Source organism: Blastocystis sp. subtype 4 (assembly GCF_000743755.1).
Source record: "Blastocystis sp. subtype 4 strain WR1 chromosome Unknown seqid_0116, whole genome shotgun sequence".
NCBI classification, from domain to species: Eukaryota; class Bigyra; order Opalinata; family Blastocystidae; genus Blastocystis; species Blastocystis sp. subtype 4.
In genome coordinates, this window is record NW_014569431.1 from 1 (window position 1) to 13675 (window position 13675).

The 13675-nt window shown below is 39.4% G+C and overlaps 4 protein-coding genes across 4 annotated transcripts; 2 read left to right on the forward strand and 2 right to left on the reverse strand.

Annotated features, from left to right (window-relative positions):
* Nucleotides 1–412: 412 nt before the first annotated feature.
* JH06_1943 (phosphatidylinositide phosphatase) lies at nucleotides 413–2530 on the forward strand (the record flags this gene model as incomplete). The annotated part of the gene is made up of 12 exons (XM_014672050.1): nucleotides 413–470; nucleotides 502–638; nucleotides 763–904; nucleotides 935–1353; nucleotides 1384–1517; nucleotides 1548–1670; nucleotides 1700–1876; nucleotides 1907–2023; nucleotides 2054–2231; nucleotides 2262–2328; nucleotides 2366–2472; nucleotides 2504–2530. The coding sequence occupies 12 exons, from the start codon at nucleotides 413–415 to the stop codon at nucleotides 2528–2530; spliced, it is 1686 nt and encodes a 561-aa protein (XP_014527536.1).
* Nucleotides 2531–2545: 15 nt separating this feature from the next.
* On the reverse strand, nucleotides 2546–4443 carry JH06_1944 (hypothetical protein; the record flags this gene model as incomplete). Its single annotated transcript, XM_014672051.1, has 5 exons — nucleotides 2546–3176; nucleotides 3207–3651; nucleotides 3682–3877; nucleotides 3909–4339; nucleotides 4374–4443. The coding sequence occupies 5 exons, from the start codon at nucleotides 4441–4443 to the stop codon at nucleotides 2546–2548; spliced, it is 1773 nt and encodes a 590-aa protein (XP_014527537.1).
* A 4054-nt stretch (nucleotides 4444–8497) lies between these two features.
* JH06_1945 (hypothetical protein) lies at nucleotides 8498–10731 on the forward strand (the record flags this gene model as incomplete). Its single annotated transcript, XM_014672052.1, has 6 exons — nucleotides 8498–8987; nucleotides 9017–9094; nucleotides 9125–9171; nucleotides 9205–9893; nucleotides 9924–9980; nucleotides 10011–10731. 6 exons carry the CDS (start codon nucleotides 8498–8500, stop codon nucleotides 10729–10731), a joined length of 2082 nt encoding a protein of 693 aa, XP_014527538.1.
* A 529-nt stretch (nucleotides 10732–11260) lies between these two features.
* Nucleotides 11261–12592, reverse strand: JH06_1946 (peptidase S8 family protein; the record flags this gene model as incomplete). The annotated part of the gene is made up of 2 exons (XM_014672053.1): nucleotides 11261–12394; nucleotides 12425–12592. 2 exons carry the CDS (start codon nucleotides 12590–12592, stop codon nucleotides 11261–11263), a joined length of 1302 nt encoding a protein of 433 aa, XP_014527539.1.
* Between the last annotated feature and the right edge of the window lie 1083 nt (nucleotides 12593–13675).

Below are 13675 nucleotides of genomic sequence, written 5' to 3' on the forward strand. Positions count from 1 at the left end.
GAGGAGATCAGACTCAGTACGGGTGGCAACTCCACGAATAGCCACTTTAGAGACAGCGGCGAACTTGGGCGCAGATTTAGCAAGAGCAAACATGCTTATATAGGTTGGATTAACAATAATCTGGCCAACATGACACATCAGAGAAAGGGGAAACGTGGAATCGTGGAAGGAATGAAACATGATGAACGAATTGAGTTGATTTGAGACTCGCTCCATGAATAGAAGACTGTATACATGTCAAAAGAATGGATGAAAAAGAAACAGCTTCATCAATGGATTTAGAAGAATACGATGTAGATGGATCTAGCTCCTGGTTAGAATACGATAGGAAGAATAGAGAGGTGTAGGGAACGATTTCACTTGAGTGGATGAATTCCCGCGATTCTCGTTATCCCTCGTCAACCAAAAAATGATGGGTCGATTTGAAATTTCACTGAAAAGTAATTGTATTCTTCTCCGAAAGACCAATGGTATGTTTGAATAGATGAAATGAATTCGAAGATCAGCATGTTCTCTCTTTTACAGAGGAGTCATCCCAATTGAAAGTGAAGGAAATTAATTCCTCAGATGTTATTTTTAATACGGATTATTCGTGTGATGGAGTTCTCGGTCTGTACACGTTGTCTGGATGTAAGCCTGTATGATCCTTGTAATAATTAGCAATGTACTTGGAGGTGATTACAGAAAGCAAGGTTATTGGGAAAGGGTTCTCGGGCCATCCTATCTACCAAGTTCCTATATTCTCGTCTTCTAATTCTATAGGTGAAATCAGTGGAGTTCCTTCAAATCCCTGGTGGAAAGGACGAGTATGTGAACCTTAAGTATGTTCGCATGCTTCAGAATGTGTTGAAAATAACGAATCTGTACTATTCACTTCATGAAGACCTCACCAAACGACTTCAAGGTTGCCTAGAAGGAAGAAGGTGATTTGTAGACAGTTTGTGTGAAGAACTAACAGAGGAGGATCACATCTTCCCAACGACAATGAACTCCGCGTTCATGTTCAATTATCCCATTCTCAGTGAATTGGCTCCCTTCCGAACAGTCTTCCCTCGAGATCTCATTCCAATCACCATATTTGGTTTCATGGAAATTGTTCCTGGCATTACTGTTCATTCCACCACATTCACTCTTACTTTGATCTCACGTCGAAGTATTTATCGTAATGGACGTCGTTTCAATACACGTGGTGCTGATAGCAATGGTCATGTGGCAAATTATGTTGAAACAGAACAGATTCTCCAAACTGCTTCAGGTCATGTTTATTCACATGCTCAAATTCGTGGTAGTATCCCTCTGGAATGGAGTCAAACTCCGTATATGAAGTACACTCCGAGGATTCATATTGGCAATGTAACAAATGAAGAACAACATGATTGATAGGATCGGAAACGATTGCAAATTCATTTTGAGAGATTAATGCAAGAATATGGCCGTATTATCGTTGTTAACCTGATTGACAAGAAGAAAGACCAATTAATGATTGGAGAGGAATATGAACGTGCTTGTATGAAATTGTACTGATTTTGAGTGATTTTGAGAATTAGTGTGTCAGATCCATCTAAATTGGATTTCATCTGGTTTGATTTCCATAGTGAGTGTAAGAAAATGCATTATGAAAATTTGGAGAAACTGGAGAAACTCACGGAAGCTAGTGTAACTGCTGGAGAGTAGGAATCCTCTGTTATATGAATGATAGGTTCTTTGAATATGATTTGGAGCAAAAAAAAGTATGTTGCTTACAATCTGCTGTGATTCGTACCAATTGTATTGATTGCTTGGATCGAACAAATGTTGTTCAAAGTGTATTTGCAAAGAGTATGTTATTCAGAGAATTGTTTGGAGTCCAAGGAGAAGAGATTAAGAAGGAATGTTTGTAAGAGAGAGATTAGTGTGTAATATATAGTTCATTATCTTCAAAACAGGAATTAGTTCGCATATTTAATAATATGTGGGCAGATAATGCTGATGCAATGTCATTGTTCTACTCATCATCACCATCACTAAAGACTGATTATACAAGGTAATTAAAGAAGATTGATATGAAGAATAGAACAGGAAAACGAACTCGAATGGGAGCTGTGAAGGATGGGATAAACAGTGTGATTAGATATTTCAATAACAACTTTAATGATGGGTATTTTGAAGATTGTTTGAATCTTACTTTCAATCGAGTGAAAATGAATGAACAAACAGATAAATTAACATTGAAAATGAAACGTTATACAATCGTAGGAATGATGAATGATGATGAAATTCAGGATTCCTTCTTCTGTATTGTGTTGGTCCCTACAACTGCTCTCTGTTATCTTGTATCAAAACTTGTTAGTAAAGGTGGAGATATGATTATTGGAATGATGATTAGACTATGCTTCTAGTACAATGGATACTCTATTGTTAGCTTCTTTCTCTTGGATCTTCTATTGGTTTGTTAAGAAAGGATCATCGTTAGGTGAAATCTTTGTGAGTCGAGTAAGTGATATATGTAATGAATGAGATACAGTCAATCCTTCCTTTAAAGAATGAATAAGAGATGACTTGTTTGTTAACAAATATGAGAAATCCATCTTCTGAACCATGAGAAACCATTTGAATTCGCTTTCTTCTCTTCAGCACGCTTTGTCATATCTGGATACTCTACACAATCGGCATACAAATCAAAGAATAAAGGTTTGCATGTAGCACAATGCATTGAGACAGGAATTGGAGTCACAGCATATTTGCCATGAGGATTAAATATCACTGGACGTGTCAAATCCTCGCTCAGATAATGATTCTCATTTACTCCAGATGTCTTCTCTGTCTGTTCCAGAAGTGCTTCTGCTTTGATACGACTACTAAGAACATCCACATCTGTTTGCAAGTCACTATTCAGTGTCAAAGCTACATAAGGCTGTTCATCTGCATCAAAGAGAGTTGCTTGGACCTTATTGGCCTCCAATTCTTCTAGAATTTGCTGTGCAAAGATACAAAGCGTGTTTGCATAATCAAACTTCTTATTCATCAGATAACTCTCAGCAGCGAACACAGCTCGAACAGCACGATATTGGAGATGAAGTGAATCAATGCTCATCGCCAAAGCTTCAGTCTTCTGCTTCTCCGCCTCAGTTTCACCCAGAGGGAGTGCATTATTCAGTTGATTTAATTCTTCGAGAGTATCGATCACATTACTGGCTCTAATTATGAATCATCTCACACAACTCGACAAGGCAATCACATTGTTTGAATTAACTGCTCCTCCTTCTTTCCGTTCATTCAAATAACTACGAAGAAGCAAGACATTACGTTCAACAGAGCGACGCTGTTTGAAGAATTTTTCAAGTAAGAACAATAGATTTATCTCCGTAAGTCGAATACCACCATTACTCTTTGTTAACTTATCCTTCTCAGCACTTAAATGGCGCAGACAACGATCATATGCATCAAAAACTGAAGCAAAACCACTCAATACACGCTCCTCTTCCTTACTATCCAACTGAAGCAAAGTCTGTTCAGCATCACGACAGGCAAGAAGACTCAGACGAATCTCATTGTTTTCAATTGTTATGAAACGTCCACGACAGTTGATAACACGCATTTCCTCGCTATTCATCATATGATCCTTCTGAAGCATTTCTGTCAGCTTGGCATTCAGGGTCTCTGACATGGCATCTACTAATCAGGTTCTTCTGCCACACTTACCTGAAGAAGTGATCATACGCAGCAGAGCGTCGGCATTCTTTCCTTCTTGCTTCTTCAGGTTATATTCACAATAACGAAGAATAGGAGCTAGCTCCGAGAGACGGCCTGAGAACAAGTCACGATTCGCTGAGGATCCAATATGACTCAGCGAATCAAAGATCTTCTGTGTGCGGAGGAACATCTCCAATGCCCCTTTCTATTCACTCATTCCTCCTTTCAACTCCTACCCAATCTGCGAGTTCCATTCTCTCATTTCCCTTCATGAAGTAATAATATGCATCACTCTCCAAAGCCGTTCGATCATCAGCAAGTTGATGACACAGATTCATGAGTGTTTCAGCCCAGCTACAAGCCTTCTTCATGCGGCTAACAAGATGATAGCGAATCCGGAGATTTCTTGTTTCATTCATTTCCTCCTTCAGTTCATTTGCATAGGCCCATGCTCTTTCTGCATTCAAAAGAGGATAAAAGAGGGATTCTGCATCAATAACGTTGGAAACAGAAAAGGACATCTTCTGATAAAACTTCCCTCGCTTATTCAGGAAGCCAATTCTCTTGCGTATTCTCTGAATCTTTACAGAACAGAAACGACGATAACGCTGGTAGTCGCTTTGACGCATTCCATTTTGTAACTGCCAAGACTTCACACATTGAAATACTATGAAATAATTTCCATTTTAATTAAGACTCACCTGAGATCGAATACTGACGATTCTTTACAATTTCGGATTGATTCTCAACCTCCATCGACTCTTGCGACATTCCAATGTACTTCTACTATTCGAGAGGTTTTCTTTGATATGAATCGAGCGAATGATGTAGAATGCGATGATCACGGTTTTTCAAAATTCTTTGCAGAATCATGTTGAATAGCCTTATTTCGCTTGCAATCAATAGATTGAGTACAGTATTGCTTGTATTGAGGTTACTCATCTGCTAGATACCAAGATGGAGAATTTGGATAAGCAGCTTGTGTTTTACGTGAATGTCGTTGGGATCACCTTATTTGTGCTCATCATGTGCTATTTCTTCATCACAACAAAGCCAAAGGATGCTGTGGATTAATTGTTAACTGTGTGTAGATTACCTTTATATTCTGGTTTGTTACAAACAGATTTGATTCATCTAGTTGGAAAGAATTCCTTATAAACAGTTTCATTGACATCCATTAATGTACAGATTAATAACTTTTTCGTTTTCTTGGAGTTGGGATGATACCTGAATTCTGTGGTAGTGTGATTTTCATGACTGTTGGACGACCATGTGCGCAAACCAAAGGGAGTTGGCATTGAAATAGACCTTTTCCAATGGATAATGCTGTGTCATCGTCTAATGGTGTATTGAACTTGACTGCATTCTTGCAAGCCTATGACTTGGCACCATATTCTTGTTCCTACACGTTGTGCTAAGAGTCGGCGAATTCCTGGTGGAGGATAAAGACGATACTCTGCTTGTTTCGGTTGGATATCGATGATGTTGTTGATATATTCTACAAAATCATCTTTCGTTGTTGCAAATCCATCAATTGAAGGAACTGTCTGGAGATGATATCCTCTTTCAACCAGTACTTCGATTTGTAGTTGTTTGATTCCATTTATTGAGATATGGTATCCCCAGTATTCTAGAAGTTCTTTTAATCTCCAGGCTGTCTGACATTGGGTTGCTGTAAGTTTGCATTCCTTTTTCTTCACAGCAGTAGTCTGGATCACCAAGTGTGGGTCTTCCGCAAGTTGTTGAAGGTAGCTATCAAGGTTGATGCGTTCATGAGCAGCATGCTGAGTTTCAACTTGCATTCATCAATTACCTGATCAATCAGGAACAATAAGTCATCTTTCTCAAACAGTAAGAAGCTGTCAAATGCTTGGCCACGATATTCGGATCCTCGTAGTACTTCAATAGCAGAGATCGATTCCAGGTTCATTCCTCCTGACGATTCCAGATTCTCTGGACGAATCTGCTTCGATCGCTTGGAAGGTGTCTTGATGGGTGATTGGAATGAACATCGAGAATCGCTCCTCAGGGACTCTTGAATCTTCTGGAGTGATTCTTGAGTGAGCTGTGCTTGGGATGTGAGTTGAGTGATGTCAGTAAAAGAAGCATCAATGGTCTCAACAAGACTCATATCGAAATGAAGAAACAGAATGCAAAGAGGAGTTCTAGGGATAAAAGATACCGGAAATAGCAACTGAAGGGTATATTGATGAGAAGTGAGTGGTTCCTGAGGAATGAGAAACTGTCTCCAAAGCGTCTGGATATCATTTAGAAGAGGAAAAGAATCTGTAGTCAGTGGATAGGAGTTTAGATAAACGAATAGAGAAGACTGATTTGTTTTGGTGATCATGTGTGAATCTATATGTGATGTGGCAATAAATATTACAGGGAGATGATAGTACGATAGAAGCATATTGGGAGAGTCTCAGTTTGAGTAAGGAAGCTCCTTCAGGCAGATGTTCTAAAATAGCATTGTCGGAATCTGTAACTGCTCGCAGTGTGAGGATAACCTCACTGCTATTGCTGTCAACTCTAGATTGGATCCTTCTATCACAAGTACATTTCGTATCGACAGCGTGGATGAATGATTTGATATTGTTCACACAATTCTCCTAAGAAGGACTTCCAACGACCTTTGGATCGAGTAATCGAGTTTGATCAAGGAATAACAGATACAGTAGATAAGGATATGCGAACAGGGGAATAGCCAAAAGAAGAATAAGACCCAATCCATGTCGTCATTCCTGTCCAACTCGATCCCTCCATTTTCTCTGTTTCCCATTTCCCTCTTGTAATGATCTACAGGTTATACTACGAATAAACAAACACATGCTCGCTTCTCTGCTTTTGAGAGAATTGAACAATTCGAATGGAGACCACATATGAAAGTGATAGATAGATCTCTCTCATTTCATCTGATATTTCACCATAATCCTCTTCAATAGATATTTCGTCTTGATTTACACCAACGCATACTTGGACTACAGTTGTTTTTCTTTGAATCGCAAGATAGAGGACTAATACTTCAGATGATGAGATTAAAAGCAACATGTATTGATGATGGTTGTATTGATGCCGTAAATATACTCGCTCCGTATACCATTGATTGTAGTTTGACTTAGTTTCTCCAGCATCAGTGAAATAAGTATCCCTTATCTTTCCCTCCATCTGCCATTGTTTGTTAACTATTAGCGTTTTTAACTCTATATTCTATTTTTTATGATTAACTGGATAGAAAGAGAGGAATAGTGCCATGCTCCTCCCGCTTATTCCTTTTGTCTTTTTTAGACATATGACCATGAAAGCAACCAATCTTGTTCTCAAGATCCCAAAAATGTTCACATGCGACCGTTTCATTATCTATCAATAAACCAATCAAATCTGGCTTGTTGCTTCACTTATCATTGTGACAGATTATCATAATCCTCATTATTTTTTTGTTGAGGGTTGGTCTTTTATTCCTCCTAGTGTCTGGAGTTGGTTTGATGGAGTTCTATCATTCTAGATGAATAACTGTCTATCAGAAGTTCTTGGTGAGACACCGATCTCTTCAAGCTCATTATCAACGGAGATTTCGACATTGGATGATCATGGACAGGTTCAGTTTTCTTCTATTGCTCTACCATCGTTTCCAATAGTGGCTGATACCAATGCAGTTGATAGTCACGAGAGTTTCTATAACCCTAATGCTGATGAGTATTCTCTTCAGTTTCATTCTCAGACGGATGATTCATGTCCTGTAACCCATATGTCTTCTGATTCTACTTTGCCACCTATGGAGATTTCAACTCCAGAATCGAGGTAGCCAATTTGCATTTCATTGAGTTTAGCTCAAGTAGAGACACTAATTCTTTCGCTCTGATTAGTGAACAATCTGATGACTACTTTTCTCTTCCTTTGGACCAGGATGATCTTCCAAACACAAGAGGCCCTACTTTCTTCCCTCCTTATAACCTTACTGTACCAGATGGGGGTTCCCAAGTGAATCACTCCTTGATGGCTGAGTATCCCATCGAGCAATATAGCCCTAGGAATCATGTGACGTCAGTGGATTCGGATAGTCAACCGATTGATATGTTCTTATCATTACCATCTCTCGATGAGGGTTCAAACCTCTCAGACCTTCGTTTATTTCCTTATGCATCTAGTCTTTTTGAGCCTACCGGCGTCCATTATGTGCAACGAAGATTTAGTGAATGCGGAGAACTTTGCCGCTCGCGTCTTAAGGACACAAAACACTCTTTTAATCGATGTCTTTCTACCAGTAAACTCCAACGTATCCGTAAGATGCCCATTCGTCATGACTTGGCTTTTGGAGATGTCTACCCTTGTGAAAGTGACCAAGAGTGCTTCTTTATTTTTTCTAAGCGACGTGCCGATTTGATCTCTGGGACTGAATTATCTGGCTCAGAACAATAGTTCATGACTATTTCTTCGTGTGGATATATTTATTTGTTTATTGCTCGTGCCATTTGTTTTTTGGATATATGTTTCTTAAGATGTCCTGTCATAAATCACCTTATCTATGAAGTTCAAATGTATGTAGAGCTATCACTACTCTCTCATCGTGTTTCCAGATATCATGATTTCATCATACAGGATGTGGATAGTGAGATGTTACCCTTTATACAATGCTAAGAATGCTAAATAACCGCGATTCCTACATACAATCAGGGTTGTTTAATCATGTCACTTTTGTTTCTGAACCGATTTCTTTTTTTCTGCCAATAAGTAATGAGATTAGTCTCGGTGAAAGATCAATCGGCAGAACCTCCACCAAAGAAGAAAGTTCGTGTGACTGAGGGCGAAGGAGAGTAGGTAGTAGATGATATCTATTTTGTTTGGTTATGCTTTCTGGTTTTGGGTGTTGATTTGGGTGTGTTGTTGTGAACTATCTGTGACTGTTTTTAGTTTCCCACATCATGAGAGTCGTGTCGGCTCATTGTACAATGCCGTAGTACCACCGTTTAATCAAGAGGTAGCTAATGGGGCGACTGTCTATGACAAGGACGTGATTCCATATGGTGGTTTTGGTTTACTTGTTTTATCAATAGATACAGTATTCGAACCAACTGAAATTGAGGAAGAATTAGTTAATAATTACATAAAGCAGGGTCGTGAGTTAGTAGCTCGAAATGATGACTTCCTTTTGCAAGTCTTATATGAATCTGATTTTGACACTACAAAAGCGTTGCGAACTTTGAAACGAGTTTTCCCCTCTTTTCTCTCTCATAACAAGGTTGCTCTAAATGCTCCTCATCCGTTGTTCCAAAAGGGTCGTCTTCCATATTACTGTTCTTGCTTTTGTCATACTTGTATGTCTTTTGTTTCATATTGAGTCTAGTTACTCAGTATCGCCAAAACTGTTATCGCAGTTATTTCAAGCGTTCGTGGGGTTTAAAACAATTAGCAAAGTTGAATGGTATGGAAATTAGGAGGTTCTAAGAGATAGTGAATATGGAGAAAGTTCAAGAATTGTTGGAAGATGCTTCGCAACAAGTACACTGTTTATAATCATTTCATTATTTGCAGGAAGTGTGTTATATTTGTGGCGATGGAGGCGAATTGATTTTGTGTGATGGAGGTTGTAACCGAGCCTATCATCTGGAATGTCTGGAATTGAAATCGATTCCCCAAGATGACAAATGGTTGTGTCCATACTGTGAGTTGAAAAAGCAACATGCTTCGGATCCTCCAGTGACGTATGTTGATGCTACTGAGGAGAACGATGAGGATGAAGAGAAGGATGAAGAGGAGGAGCAAGACGAAGACTACGGAGCGAAAAAGAAGGTGAAACGTCGTAGTCAGAAGAAGACAAAGAAGACAAAAGCAAAAGAACCTCGAAAAGAGTCTGTACCAGTTGAAGGATCGGATCATCCTGAGTTGACCGATCGGGAACAAGAATCAAATGAAGAACCAGAGATAGAACAACCAGAAACTCAAGCACCAGTAGATTCTGATGAGTCAGTCCATGAAGAAGATGTTCGTGAGGAGGAGGAAGAGGATCCATCTGCTGTCATTAAAGCCCTTGCAAGTTCTCGATATCGTCATACTCGCTATGATGAAGATGAGCCTTATCTTCAGCACCCTTCCAAAACACGAAAGCGTCGTTCACCGGAAGTCACAACATCTACGTCACATGCATCTCGTGAGCCATTTATCTGTCCTGTTATTGGATGTGATTGTATTAGTGAGAATCGAACATCAATGCTGTCTCATGCGTATAGATTGAAGATTAGTCTAATCTGTAGACGTGCATATCATCCTGATATGTACCCTGACATTGCTCGTAGTATCGGATGTAATTTGTGAGTCTTGAAACGGGTTATTAGAACTAGTTCCATGCAGCTTCCAGATCACAGCATTGAGCGTCACGAACTTACGTTCCAATGTCCTGAAAAGTGTACCTCGACCATCTACAAGAACTTTTCCTCCTTTGACCGTCATCTTTGTCGTCTTCATGACGGTGTTACCATCTGTCATTACGATTGGCATTCATTTATTAAGTCAGAGACTGTGAAGGTGATATCGGAAGCAGATTTCATCTCGAAGAAGAAGGGTCAATTTGTGAAAGTGGTAGCCAAACCACGTAACGAGATAGCTTTGACCTGGGGTACCAATATGAAAGCACAGCGGATTATCAAACGAGAAGAGGACACGGAAATGGCAAAGTCTTATAAGGTTCATACACGGAAATGGTTGATTGAAAAGAGAAAAAGAGAAGCCAAAAGGAATGGAGAGAAGGATGAATCGTTCGTGTTGTCTCCTCGGATTGGAGAGCGAGCACGTAGAAAGGAAGTACGGGATAAGTGTATGAAGATTCAACAGGAGACAAGTGAACCGTTGGAGAATGATAACGATCTTGGCGAAGAGGAGAACCGAAATATAATCAAAGAGGCGGATAACGAAGAGGCTAAGAATAATTCCCAAAAGACGCAAGAGGTTAAGCAGGAAGTGTTACTACCCGAACAAATTGAGTCTCATGAAATTGAAAACGAAGTTCCTAAAACCGAACAAGTAGCTGATGTTATCAAACAAGAAACTATTGTATCGGAATAACCGTATGTAATAACAAACATCTGATTGTTCTAAACAACTATTTCTTGGGAAGTTCAGGGATTACAGCTTGATATCTATGTTTCATTTCACAATCAGTTATACTGTTCGCCAACTCGTATTTTCGTATTTCGAGAAGTCAAATATTGCTTCTTCGGTTCACAATGCCGATAGATTTTATCTTCCATCTTATTAGTATCATCATTCCCAACTGTAGCGTCTCTATCCATCAATATTATAGAAAAGACAGAACGATCTCTTGTAAGGACGAGTATCTATGATTTAACGAATCCCATCCTTCCACACCTTCGAGACCGAAGAATGTCTGCATTGAAATAAAGAGACAGTAGTCTACTATACAACAAATAGACCCTATTATGACCAATTAGGATCCTTTTTTTATCATTCGCTATTATCGTAACTCAGTTAGCAACTAGAGAGTATTGTTTGTTAAATCCAACACTAATATATGTTACACACTTAATCTTGTCTTCCCTGAATTCATTCGCTGAAAGTGTTCTTGTTTGGTTTTCTAATATTCAGATAAGTTGTATGAACCTACATTAAACTGAGTCATGAAATAAATTGCAATCAGAACTGCCATGACACCAATTACTAACCCAATAATCGCCAATGATAAGACAAGCGTTGCAGGATCAAAAGCACTACAAACACTATTTCTACAGCGGAGGTCTGACTTGCAGTCGTCTTTACTCTGACAAGCCAATCCTTCACCACACTTCACCGAACATACTCCACCACAATCTACATCACTTTCGTCAGCTTCTTTTTTCCCGTCAAAGCATTTCCAGCTATCCGTAGTCGTTTGCAAAGCGGTTCGCATTAAGCGTATTGAAGTAGTCTTTATCGAGTTGTTGTCAAAGTGTGGACTTGCTAAGCTGAGAGAATTCAGTTGTTTCATCTTTTCATCTCCCTTTTCCGAGGGAAGGACACAAGAAAGATGAATATGAAGAAGGAATGAATCCGTTTCCTGCATCCTCCGCTTAGGACTCTGTGAAGATCCTCGTGACCGTCCCTGAGGTTTAAATAACTGTGACAACTGTGTATGGAATACTGTCCATTCTCGAATCTGTACTGCAGTGATGGAGATGGATAGTTCACTAGCAACTTGTTGCCGTAATGCTGTTTGGAAAAAGACCATGAGATCTTCATCTTCCTCAGCCATTCCTGTGAGTTGCCAGTCGCTGTGAAGAAGCCATTCATCTTGAGTGGCAGTGTCCACAGTCATTTCCTTAGCAGCAGCACAGTTCGTTCCCATGTAATCAGAATCACATATACACTTTCCAGATACACACGATCCATGACCACTACAAGCCGACTTTTCAAGTTCTCCCTGTGTATTCATCATCCATCCAACAGGACAAAGTGACTCTTTCGTGTATATAGATCCATCTGTATTGAGAGTGGTAAATGTTTCATCTACTGAGGACTCGATAGCTGTTCCTGCCTTCTCTCTTCCGGAGATATACACTTTGTACACAGTCGAAGGAGACAACTGGGAGAAATCGACTGCATATGTGTTCAGGTTATCAACTTCCTTGAGAGACTGTCCATGTGCCACAATATCATGATAGGACGGTTCTGAAGCGGAGGATGACACAAGCAGAGCAAATAGCTGCGACGGTTTGGAGGTTGTAACCACAATCTATGAATGGAATAAATCTTGCTCCCTTACTCTAGCTTCAGTTGAAGTAACCTTCGTCAGTTTTTTGGACAGAATGGATGCCCCATAGTAGTAAAATGAGATAGATGGAGGCCCCTGTAGTACTTCTCCCTGCACAGATGTGGTATACTTGGACAGAGTAATTGTAAGTGGGCCAGTCGTTTGAGGAACGAGGAGCATCTCATACGAAGAGCTAGACTTTCGAACTAATGAAACCACATGTGTATTGGATGTCTAGAAGTGACTTATCAGTGAAAATGTAGACCAAAATGTAGGACTCATCGAATTCCATAACCTCTTCGGAAAACAGTACAGATACTGGAATTGGATTTGTACTGGTCTCAAAATTCTCGTCAGATTGAAGCACAGCCGTTAAGGCATTGTTCTCTACCAATGAGTATCGAACAACAGAAATACTATAGGATTCTGAGATATGATATTCATTAGCACATATAAATGAAGGTAATAACAACAGAAGCGAGATGATGTATCTGTTCTTCATAGCCTGGGAAAGAGTGTGCTGGTTTCACCTGCTTAAAGGATGGGATTAAGTGGAGAAGACGAAGCATATCCATTTCTCGAGGGATACATTTGATTTCACTCGTATCCGCTTGCAACTACTTCGAATATCCATATTCTTAAACGAAACATCCAAATACTATAACATAATGAATTCCGTTATAAAGGTTGTTGAACCACAACGTGACGTGTTTGTTGTAGACAACCCGACAAGTCGATTGTCTGATGAAATTGACCATTTTAAGGAATTGGAATCCAGTGTATTGGATTTGATCTTTTGTTTATCTAGAATGTTGCAAAATCTTTAAGCCTTATTATTTCTGAGATTCTTGATGAGCCTGTATCTGATAATCTTCTTGAGGCCCTTCATGATGGAACGGTATGTTGGTTCGTACTTAGTTTAATATAGATTCTCTGTAGAATAATTGAGAAATGCGCTCCTCGAGTGAAGTTAGGAAAATGGCACAGGAATCCAAGTTTGCTTCTTCCTTTTCTTTTAGTTAGATCATATTGTTGCCTTTGAAACTGAAAACATATTCTTCTTTTGCCAGGCGTGTCTTGCTTTGGGTGTTCATCAGAGCAGTCTCATTAACTATAACGTGTTTGTAAATTCTGATGTATGGATTGACTTGTCTTTGAACAGTAGATACCAAGGTTGGTGAATTGTTTGATTCATCTCTTTAAAGTACTATATTTGGACAATCAAAGTGTTTCTGTGGGAGATGTAGTGATGGATGATATGCG